The sequence below is a fragment of the Talpa occidentalis genome, unplaced genomic scaffold, assembly GCF_014898055.3.
Source record: "Talpa occidentalis isolate TD23 unplaced genomic scaffold, MPIMG_talOcc4v2.1 talOcc4.4, whole genome shotgun sequence".
Taxonomy (NCBI): Eukaryota; Metazoa; Chordata; class Mammalia; order Eulipotyphla; family Talpidae; genus Talpa; species Talpa occidentalis.
In genome coordinates, this window is record NW_023604295.1 from 99,555,823 (window position 1) to 99,566,474 (window position 10,652).

Consider the following 10,652-nt stretch of genomic DNA (forward strand, 5'->3'; position numbering starts at 1 on the left):
TGGGAAAAAGTCGCAGTTACCCAGCCCGCGGGCGCCTCCCCGCTACAGCGCACCCCAGTTTTCTGGAGTTCCCTTCGGAGCCCTCAGGGCAGAGCACAGTCTAGAACCCTGGTTTCCGTTTTCTGGCTTCTGCTGGGAGACTGTCCTCACTCGGACCCAGCTTGTGCCCCTTCTCAGTCGAACCCCGCCGGCGACCCGGCTGGTCGTCCTGGTGGGGCGGTGCGCGCGGGGTTCCTGATTTAGCTGGGGGCACACTTCACTCCCAGGACGCTGATGCGCTAGGCTGTGCGGGGAGACAGACCCCTGTAAGCGTCATCTTAGGAGATGTTAAGGGACACTGAGCTATGAGGGAGCTCAGAGCGGCTGACAGGACTGTCAGTTGGGGTTATATCAGACAGCGAAACCGCAGCGCCGCCGCCCGCGGCCTCCTGGGCTTCCTAGGGGGCGGGAGGAGGGAACTTCCCTAGGCACCCAGAGCCCTTAGACCGGACGGCCACCAGAGGCAAGTCACTTCCTAATTGTCTCGATTTGTAAGAGGGTTTTGTGATGCTAAGTAAGCGTGGCGCAGTCCGCCTGGCCGCCCCCCTCAAGTCCCCCAGCACCCTTTGTTTACCTTCCCCTGATCGCTCATTTATTTATCTATCTATTATTTATAGGCGTCCCCTCCTATTCAGCGTCCGTGTATGTTAATTGTGTTATACCATTTAATTCTAACATAGGTCTCAAAAGAGCTCTTAATGAGAAAAGCATATACAACACGGATCACTTTGCTATTCAGCTCAGCCAGATGGACAACTGCTAACTTTTTTTTTTAATAATGAAAATCCCCCTTTGACAAAGGGGCTCAGATGAATAGGCTCCAAATAGCACCTCAAACACTTCTAATTGTTTTGAGGACAGTATGCTAATCCATGGGTTTCAGCTTTGGTGTCTGTTGACAACGTTTCAGTGCACCTCCAGCCACCGACTCTTTGGAAGCGGCTGAGGGAAGCTCACAAATCCCTCAACAGCAGTAGAAAGCTGACAAGCCGCTGGGTTGCCCCCTCCCTTCCAGCACTATATCAAAGACAGTGGGAAAAGCAGAGACTGAAGGAAAAAATCATCTGTTAGCGTGACTTTGGGGGTGAGATTGGAGGAGGAAGGTCTGGAGGAGCACCCTTCATTTTTGAGAAAAAGTTCCAAAACGTTCTGCTGGAAGGCACCAGAAGGTCCTTTCTCCCCAACAAAAGCAATCTTCAACTTAACATTCACCGAGTGCAGAAAGAAAAAAGCCTCTTTCCCTTGCTTGTTAAACACCAAGGGCTATGAGTTATTTGATCTTTATGATTTTTAAAACTCTTTGCCCCAGTCATGACACTATCACCTTCCTTTTTCTTTTGCTTGCTCAGTGTCTAAGTAAAAAGCTTCTCACAGTCCAGAGCAGAACCTAGGATGGATTTTCCTGAATTTCTTAGACTTTTATTTTTTAACCTGGGGACGAGTATCAAACACCAAATTCTCCGGAGGGGCCAGCAGCAGCAGCATTTTCAAACACCTTTTAAAAAATCGATTCCACCAGTGTTCCCCCCAACACTCAAAACTTAAACACAACTACAGTACACCACGCTACATGTGCAACTGGTTCCCAGTAGACCTGGGGCTTCTGTTCTTTCCTTTGGAGTTTAGTTTAAAAAAAAAGAAAAGAAAAGAAAGAAAAATGCACCTTAGAGGTCCAGGTCAGCCTTTGTCTTACTTCATTTGTTTCTTGAAGTGGTCTGACTACTTGGAGAAGAGTGCATGGAAGGAGTCAAGTCCCAAGGACAGATATCTTTGTCCAGCCTCTAAAGGCAAAAAAAAAAAAAAAAAAAAAAAAAAAATGGTTCCAGAGGGCACAATCTGGATAAATCCCAGAATTGGGGGCTTTCTGCACCCTTCCTAAAAGCCAACAGATTTGGCTCAGGTGGGCCAGTGACCTGCCACCACTGCCAGATTCCCTGCATGCATCTCCAGCCTCATAGCGACCTGACTCCCAGGCCTGAGGACCTGGCCTCAAAATGTCAAATTTTATGCACACCAAAGGTTACTTTTTGCGATGACAGATTGTCTTTATTCAAAACATCTTTGTTCAACAAATGAACAGAGTGAGGAGGTGAAATCCTTCTAGGTACATTTCCAAGACATCATCAAAACATTTGTGATCATTTAGGGTGTTATATTCTTTAATTTTTTGTTCACTTTCTACTTCCTGACTTCATAACCCGACATTCTGTCTAAAAGTAAACTTAGGTGTCTAGGAGCACTGCTTTATACAAAGTAAATAACCATGTGGGTCCTTTTGTTTTACCTTTAAAGAAGCAAACACCATCGTAGTATGGTTTCATGGTTTTAAATAGAAATGTTTCCCTTTCTGTAGTTTTAAACTTTTAAGCCTTTCCCCCCCACACAAGAAGAGCAAATGGCACCTAGTTGTGTCTTATGGCAAAACACAGAGACACAGCTAACTCTTTTCTTTAGGGTGCAAAAGAAAAAAATATATATATGCATATTCTAGATATAATACCAGGATCTGAGAGTTCTGGAGTTCAAAGCCCATCAGAGGAGAGAGAAGGGGACATAAATAAAAGCAAAACTGCCTACTTTTTTGTCCAAAGGGGATACAGTCAAAGATTTGTTTGGGGATAGTAGGGGTAGGGGCAGCCATATAACTGACAAAATGTTTGCAAGTTTCTGGCACCTGTCTGCTCCTTGGGTCCGGGAGGACGCCCCTACCATACTCCTGAAAGAGAGAGGCAGAGTCTGGGGTCTGGTAGGAAGTGTCTGCTGGTCTGACCCCCCCAGGCGTCTGCAGGCTGGGACAAGGCGCAGAGGATAGGGTGCAGACCCCGCTTCCAGGCCGCCCTCCAGGTCTGGCGGGCTTGGCAGGGGGTTACATGGCGGTGGCGTGAGCTGACGAATAAGGGTCTATGCCAGTCTTGGTCATGCCCGGGAAGAGGATGTAAGCGACCGGGGGTTGCAGGGTGGAGGCAGACCAGGCGGTACAGTTACAGGGCACCACGTAGCCGGGATTGGTGGGGGACGGGTGGGTGTGCGTGTGCTGGCTGGGGCAGCTGAGGCTGCCGAAGGCGCCGTTCTGGTAGCCCAGGGTGGAAGCGTAGGGCAGCGCGCTGGTGGCCAAGGTGTGGGGCACTTCACCCATCTTCTGGATGGCACTGGAGCTAAACTGCGCGGGGTCCAGCAGGGAGTAGGGCGCTGACGCGGGCGGCAAGAAGGCCCGGGCTTTCTCGGGCGCGCTCAGAAGGCCGTCGGAGGCCCCCACGGGCAGGCCGGCCGCCTTGAGCGGGTCCGTGTCGCCCAGGTAGGGCAGGGGGAAGACATACCTGTCCTTCTTGAGCAGGTTCTTGGGCTTGCGCCGCGGCCGGTACTTGTAGTCGGGGTGCTCCTTCATGTGCTGAGCGCGGAGCCTCTTGGCCTCGTCAATGTACGGCCGCTTCTCTGCTTCGGACAGAAGCTTCCACTCGGCGCCTAGGCGTTTGCTGATTTCTGAGTTGTGCATCTTGGGATTTTCCTGGGCCATCTTGCGCCGCTGGCCTCGGGACCACACCATGAAGGCGTTCATGGGTCGCTTGATGTGGTCTGAAGGTTTGGACATGGTCCCGGAGGCGAGGCGGGTGGGGGCGGGAGTGCAGGGACTCTGCGGGCGAGCCTGGGCGCGATTGTTTGTCTGCCTGTCTGTCCGTCCTGAGCCGGGGCTCTGCGTTCCCCTCTCCTCTGCACCGCCGAGGGGAAGCCAGGGAGACGCTCTCACCCCCACAAAGTTCAGCTGATCATGCCAGTCCCGACACCCAGGCCGGCCCCGGGGGCGAGTGGGGGTAGGAAGGGCAGGGGATGGGAGCGCTGGGGGGCACCCAAGGTTGGGGCCCAAGCACCGGAATCTCTGGGATTAAGTGGCCAGGTGATTTTCTGGCGAGGGCAGGAAGCTCCTCCTTCTCCCCCTCTCCGCCCTCACCGTCTCAGGTTCTCTTCTCTCCCGCGTCTACCGCGGTGGCTCCCTCACCCCCTCCCGTGGCTTTCCCGGAGCCGCCTAGCTGAGCGCGGCACCTGGCTGAGAATGCGGGAGGCTGGTGAACGAAAGCCAAAAGCGGCGAAGTTCAAAGGCGAGGTGGGCCGGGACGGCACGCACTCTGACATAAGCGCGGGGCGGCGACTCCCCAACCTGGGCGCCAATCAGCTGCGGAGAAGGCGAGGGGGGCGCACCTGCCGACGCGCCCGCGGAGGAAAGAGGGAGCGCAGCCGTTGGGGGCGGGGAGAGGTGTGAGGGGGAGAGGGCGAGAGGGAGAGGAGCGAAGGGCCAGCTCAGGACGGGGGACTCTGCTTCCTCATTGTTTCTGGCACTGTCAACAAATAAAACTCTTCCTGTCTGTTTCCTTCCCCGGGTGTGCAAGGGAGAATTAGGACTTGGAATACAAAGACCCAGGGAGGAGTCGGCAGAGAGAGAGAGCCGAGGGCGCGTGTTGACAAATAGGACAGCCTCACCACGAACTGCAAGGCCAGCACTTTCCCCACCTTGTCAGAGACCCTTGGAAGAGAAAAAGATACACCAAACTCCGATTGAAACGCGAAATAAACTTTTCTTGCCATACCTTTGGGTCCTTTGGAGGCGATATCCAGGGGCGACCTTGCAGCTCCACCTCCACTCCCGCCCCAGGATTAGGGTCCTGGAGACGCTCTGGGCCACGGAGTGGCTAGGTAGTGCGCGGCGGGGCAGTGCCCAGAGGCCTCGCGTTCGGATTGCAGCGATTTCAGACCCTGGTTGGTGAGCCTTCAAGAGCTCGGGGACCAGCTCTTCACTTTCTTGAAGGGGTCTGGGGGATCAAATTTCCATCACGATGCCTATTTATGTTATTATTTAGTGTTTTTGAACCTCCAACTTTCCCTCCACTTCTGTCCAAGCCTGAAGGGCAGCCCGGAGGCTAGCGGGCGCCAGCCTGGGTTTGGGGTTTCGGGTTGCTCCTAGGACAGCGGCTCTCCAGTGGAGTCTCAGACCGTGTCGGCACCCAGGGTCGGCTTGTCCCTGGGCGCTTTTTCCCACCCAGCGAGAACGCGAGATTCGTTTCATGCGTCCGATGAGCATTCTTCGGGTAAAGAGGACGAAATAACCCGCAGAGCCAAACTGCGCGCCTGTTTCCTTTGAATAATTGCCTGCCCGATGTGAAATGCCCTTGGGGGAAATATTTATTAAATGGAAACCATTGTCCCAGGCCCAGCAGGACCTGCGTGTATTCCAGGCTTATTGGCTTTTGCACTAGCCTCTCTCGGGAGGACCGACCAGAAATGCACACTGCTTTGCGGGCACGGAGGGGTTGGGGGTGGGGAAGTAGGCAGAAAAGGAGTGGGCAGGCAGAGAGGGTCTTTCTTTAACGTGCAGCCAGCATGTGAAGCTGGAGAAGAAGGCATTTCTCGCCTTTAGCACGCTCTTCAGAAAGGTGGGCACTAGCCCATTGCACAAATTAGGAAACTGAGGTTGAGAAAGGCTAAGTGATTTGCCATCAGTTACTCAAATGGGAAGTGGTGACTCCCGGTAAATAGAATTTGAAAACCCCTCATTTTTGTTCTTCCCGCGCGAGTCTGCAGCTAAGCGCAGATTCCTAGAAGAAACTCACAGAGCCTGGGAAAATCTGTCAAGCACCGGAGGACCCGTCCTCTTGTCTGCTCTCTATTCGCTCGGGCTAAGATGAGAGACCTGGCTTGCTTAAGCGTGCACCTCCCGCCAAGGGCGCCACCACAGGGAGGCTCACCAGCAGGTCGATATTTTCCTTCCCTGTCCCAGCCCCGCCTCTACCGTGTGCCCTTGTTTCTTTTGCAAGAAATTTCATTTTGCTTGGGCTACCAGGCAGTGCATGCTGGGAGGGTATCTGGGAGTGGCTGGCAACCCTTATCCAGGCCAGGCAAGTCTGCAGCCTGCCAGGGGTCAGAGGCCCTGGGACCAGGTGACTCGAGTTCCACCGGGTCATCTCGATGTTTTGGGAAGGAATGAGGGAAAAGTTCACATCTGTAGAGAGGTCCAGAGTTCAGGGGGACCCGCCAACTCTCACTCCTGGTACTCTTGGGAGACACCAAACTCATACACAGAGATTTGGGTTAATGCAAACCAATCTCTTGGAAACTGCGCAAGGAGGACGTGATAGACACTTTCTGCTTCTCAGATTCCGAGTTAACTCTGGTTGCCCTGAGGCAACTCGGGGCAGGTGCGAGTGAATTCCCCTGCAGTTCCTTCTTTTTCTTCCTTCTGTCTGCACGCTGCTCTCTAAACTTTTCGCGCTCAGCCTCAGTTCGGTTTGGTACAAAGGGCGAGCAAGGGTAGGGTGGCAATTTATGGTCGGGATACCACCTAAGACCCCGGAGTTCCGCAGCCCCGGGTTGCCAGTGTCAGGTTGCCAGGACCCAGGGGGGCGCCAGCATCTCCAGCGCGTCTAGGTTTTGAGGTTTGAACTCTCTGAGAAGGAACTCAGCGGGGGGCCTCGAAGTTAAAACCTCGCGTCCTCCGCATCCCCTAGGCGAACCGCGCAGCCGCATGCACCCCTACCACAGTGCTGGCTGGCCTTGGGTTTATTCAAGTCTCCTTGGAGCTGGGCGCTGAGTAATAGTTCAGTTGACTCCGGCCTAGCCCCGTGCTGTCTCCTGCCCATGCTTCAACCTTGCCTGGCGCTGCGCTTTGCCTCTGTGCTCTCCCTCCCTGCCGATTTCTGCCCCTCTTAGACCACTAGACTGACAAACGGGAGGTGGCCCCTGGGGTGAACCACCAGCTTTGGTCACTACCGGGACGGATCTTAGAGGTCGCCTAAAGGTGTCAATAGCTATACCTGCAGCCTGCTTTACCTGCCCTCCAGCCCATTCCACAGGGCTGCAGATCTCCTGGGTTGTGTGACCTTTCTGCTTTCCGAGTTTGCCTAGAGAATTTACCTTGTGTAGTTACTCAAGACAAGACGCCTGGGGACCTTGACGTCTGGGACCTTGAGCAACAGAAATTCTGCCAGCAAGGTCCAAGACGCACCTGCACATCCGTTCAGGGCCCTCGCAGGGAGTTCTTCCTTCTTTGCATTCCTCAGGCTTCTTTCAAATCTTCACCTCCCCCCAGGGAGCCTTTGATTTCCGGACTGGGTTACGACCCTTTCGGCTCTTAATTTTACTCCCTCACCATCTCGGGCCCTCTTCCCAGCCTCGTGGGCAACTCTGTCCCAGCCCGTGCATTCCACCAGTTTTGAGCTCCTCGAAGGTGGTGCCTGTGTACTGTATTCTGAGTGCCCAGTGTCCGCACATCTCTGAGCGCAAAGAAAAGGCTCAATAAACTTTCCTTCTGCCAGGCGCAAACGTTCCATCAGATCCCTTTGTTGTTGTGGAGACAGGACGCCCGGACGCAGTGGGCATGGAGCCCTCAGACCCCCCATTCCTTGGATGCGCACCAACTCCCTGACAACCCCTGCCCTGCAGTCACCAGTCCTTCCTCTCTAAAGGGCAGAAGGGGTCTCTCCCAGGCCCCCGGGACCTAGAGCCGTCCAATTTCAATTTCGGAGAGGAAGATGCGCAGATCTTGGCTTGGAGGACGTGATTGGGGGATGGAGGGTAAGTGGGGAACTTGACACTTGGCTAGCGCCTGGAGGTTTTTGGGAAAGGCCAGGAGAGTCGACTGCGTTCCGAAGAGCAGAGCTGAGGCGCTGATACTCTCAGGGTGCCAGTCTGCGCAAGGTGGCCCCTCTGACACTCCGGAGATGTTCTGCACGGAAGTTCCAGGTGCAGGTTTCAGGGGATCTCCACGCAGCCCCAGCTCTACCTGGCTACCCGAAAGTGTGAGCCTGAAGTACAGTCAGGTGTTTGTCTATGGAGAGCTAATTCGTCTTATGTTTGACCCAGGATCAACACTACAAGAGATAAATTGATCCCAGAAGCAATGCACTTTTGTTCAATCGTAAACTTTAAAGTGTACTTATTACCAAAAATATTTGGTGCCCTTCACAAACCACACCACTCTCCCCCTTATCTATTTTAAAATTCAGAGACCTCATGCACATCTAACAGTGCCTGAAAGAATGGAGCGTTCTGGTCCTGTGAAGGCATTTTTTTCCTGGTCATCGCTCTAGGGTCTTCCCTCTAGGGTCTTCCCTCTAGAACCCAGTCAGTCCAACCCACTGGAGAGTCTTTTGTGAAAGTCATTTTGTCCTTCACAATCAAGACTACACTGGAGGTGGGGTTTCTTTTTATCAAGAAACAATGAGAAACCAAGCAAAACCCCTTCCCTGTTCAGATGCCTCTGGCATTTGAATCAGAACACACTTGTGACTAGGAGCTGACAGAGCATGCTTGACTGGATAGAAGTCGGTCTCAACACCTTGAGTGCTCAGGTGATGAGACTTTTTTATTCTTCAGAATGCTTTAACTTGAGCAGCTGAGGTCTGTTTGAAGTAGAGATCATGTGAATCACTGACTTGGTGAAAGTTAACAGGGGATTGTGCAAAACCTACATACATTTCTCAGAAAATGAACACGTGGAACAGAAGTAGGGCTTTGCAATCTTCTTGCTCTTAAGATTATGTCTTAATCATTAATTAAGCAACTATTTATTGAGCATATACTATATGCCAGGTGCTGTCATGGGTGCTGAGAGACAACAGAGAATACAAGTTGCAAGGGTCCAGTTCCCACTATGCTTACAACCAAAGGCGAAGGGGACAAACAGGAAATAAAAAAAAACCCACAAATTCCTGGGGGTTATTCCTAGCTTTATCATATACCAAAAGTTGCATCACTTCAGGAAAGGTACTTAGTCTATTTGTGTCCTTGTTTTTTCCTCTGTAATGGGCATATTATTAGCACTAAATGAGTTACTATGATGGGAACCCTTAGAACAATAGTTGGCACATAGAAACTGTTCAATAAATACATTCAGATGATTTTATTTTATCCTTAAATAAGGAGTGAATTTCTGACATGAGAGCTGGCAAAAACTGAATCAGGTGATGAGACAGAGGCTGAGAGTAAGAGGGTGGTCCAATTTATGTTGGGTGTTCAGGGAGCAGAACACAGGAAGGAGCCTGCATTATGGAGGAAGAGGAAATAGTGTAGGAGAACAGGAGAGGCGGGAAACACCATTGCCTGGAGATTAACTGAGGGAAGTTGACAGATTTAAAGAGTCAGTGTGGCTGAAACCTGGCCATGACCCTTGGGAGAGTACATGGAGAAGGCTAGATGAAGTTGGTGGGTCTCGAAGACATATTCTAAGTGTACTGGGAAATCACTGGAATGAGACACATCAAAATTATTCAACAATAATCCCAACAACTACACACAAAGTATTGCTAATCAATTACTCCACTTATGGAGAAGACTTATCTCGAATTATGGGCCAGAAACTATAAATAAACAGTTTTATATTGACCCTCGGATCAACTGTTTGATCATCCCCACTGCTGATGATTTGGATTCCTCTTTTCTTTCCCCTCAAAAGTTAAAGAATAAATCAAGGGTGACCACAGCTGTTCAGGATTCTGAAAGCATATCCACTAGTATTCCTTAGATTTTTAGCAGCCTCCTGCACCTACTCTACCTGCTTTCTACTAAGTGGATTCTTCTATTTTCCTGTGGCGAGCCCCAGACCTCTGAGTTGACCAAGGAGATGCTGAGTCCACATACAGGCATTTTGAATATCTCAATTTGAGAAATATCAGACTTGTATATGAGCAAATGCAGTTTCTTAGGATTGAAAAAAAAAATCCCAGTGGTTCTTATAACACAGTGGTTATAGGAAAGATGTATGTTGTTTCTAATAATAAAAGCCAAAAGAATGTCAACTTGCCTCTCTCCTCCCTTTTACTGTGTTAGGGTGTTTGACATGCATTAGGGTTTCCCCACCCCCATTCTTCTAATGTAAGAATCCTCGGTCAGCTTTTATCATAAACAATACTCTCAGACTCTGTGTTTGCCTGTAATGCAATTGGCCAAGTTGTTGGAGCTTACATTCTCTTGCCAATTTTATCACAGATTATACACTGCAGAGGATAAGACCAAACTTTGGCAACAAGCCCCAATCAAGGATCAGAATAACACCTCATCTTTCTGTGCTTCTGCCCACACCCTAAATAGAAGAAAATATCAGGGCACTCAGCAGTTGCAAAGGGTGCAACATTAAGCAGGTTCTTTTTCACGTGCCTGCTTTTTTAAGCAACATTTTCTCACATGTTCTAAAGATCTACAACGCTTAACATTTTATTTGATAAGAAAGTCATTGAATTATTTGTTGAGAGAGTTGATGGTTAAGTAGAAAGAGCAATGAAAATGAAGCTTAAGCCATAGGGTTTCTAATTACTGTGTGGTTCCTTCGACCTCTACTTTCTCACTGGCAAATAGGGATAGTAATGCCATTTGGTTGCCTGTCAGAACCTCTATTGCTTTTGGTGGTTTTAAACACCAAGTTTTATCTCATGTAGTTTCTAAGAGTCAAGAATGCAGGAACAGCCTAGCCAAGTTATTCTGATTCAGGAACTATGATGAGATTCAATCAAGAAGTTGCTGGGGCCATAGTCTCTGCAGGCTTGACTAGGGGAAGGAATTGCTTCCAGGCTCACTCCAGGGGCTGAGAGGGAGCCATGGTTTCTCACCTGGACTCTTCAAACATGGCAACT

The 10,652-nt window shown here is 50.7% G+C and overlaps 1 protein-coding gene across 1 annotated transcript; it reads right to left on the minus strand.

The window, feature by feature from the left end:
- Positions 1-2,071: 2,071 nt before the first annotated feature.
- On the minus strand, positions 2,072-4,089 carry SOX14 (SRY-box transcription factor 14). Its single transcript, XM_037524673.2, has one exon. It carries the CDS (start codon positions 3,626-3,628, stop codon positions 2,906-2,908), a length of 723 nt encoding a protein of 240 aa, XP_037380570.1. The 5' UTR covers positions 3,629-4,089; the 3' UTR covers positions 2,072-2,905.
- Positions 4,090-10,652: the final 6,563 nt, after the last annotated feature.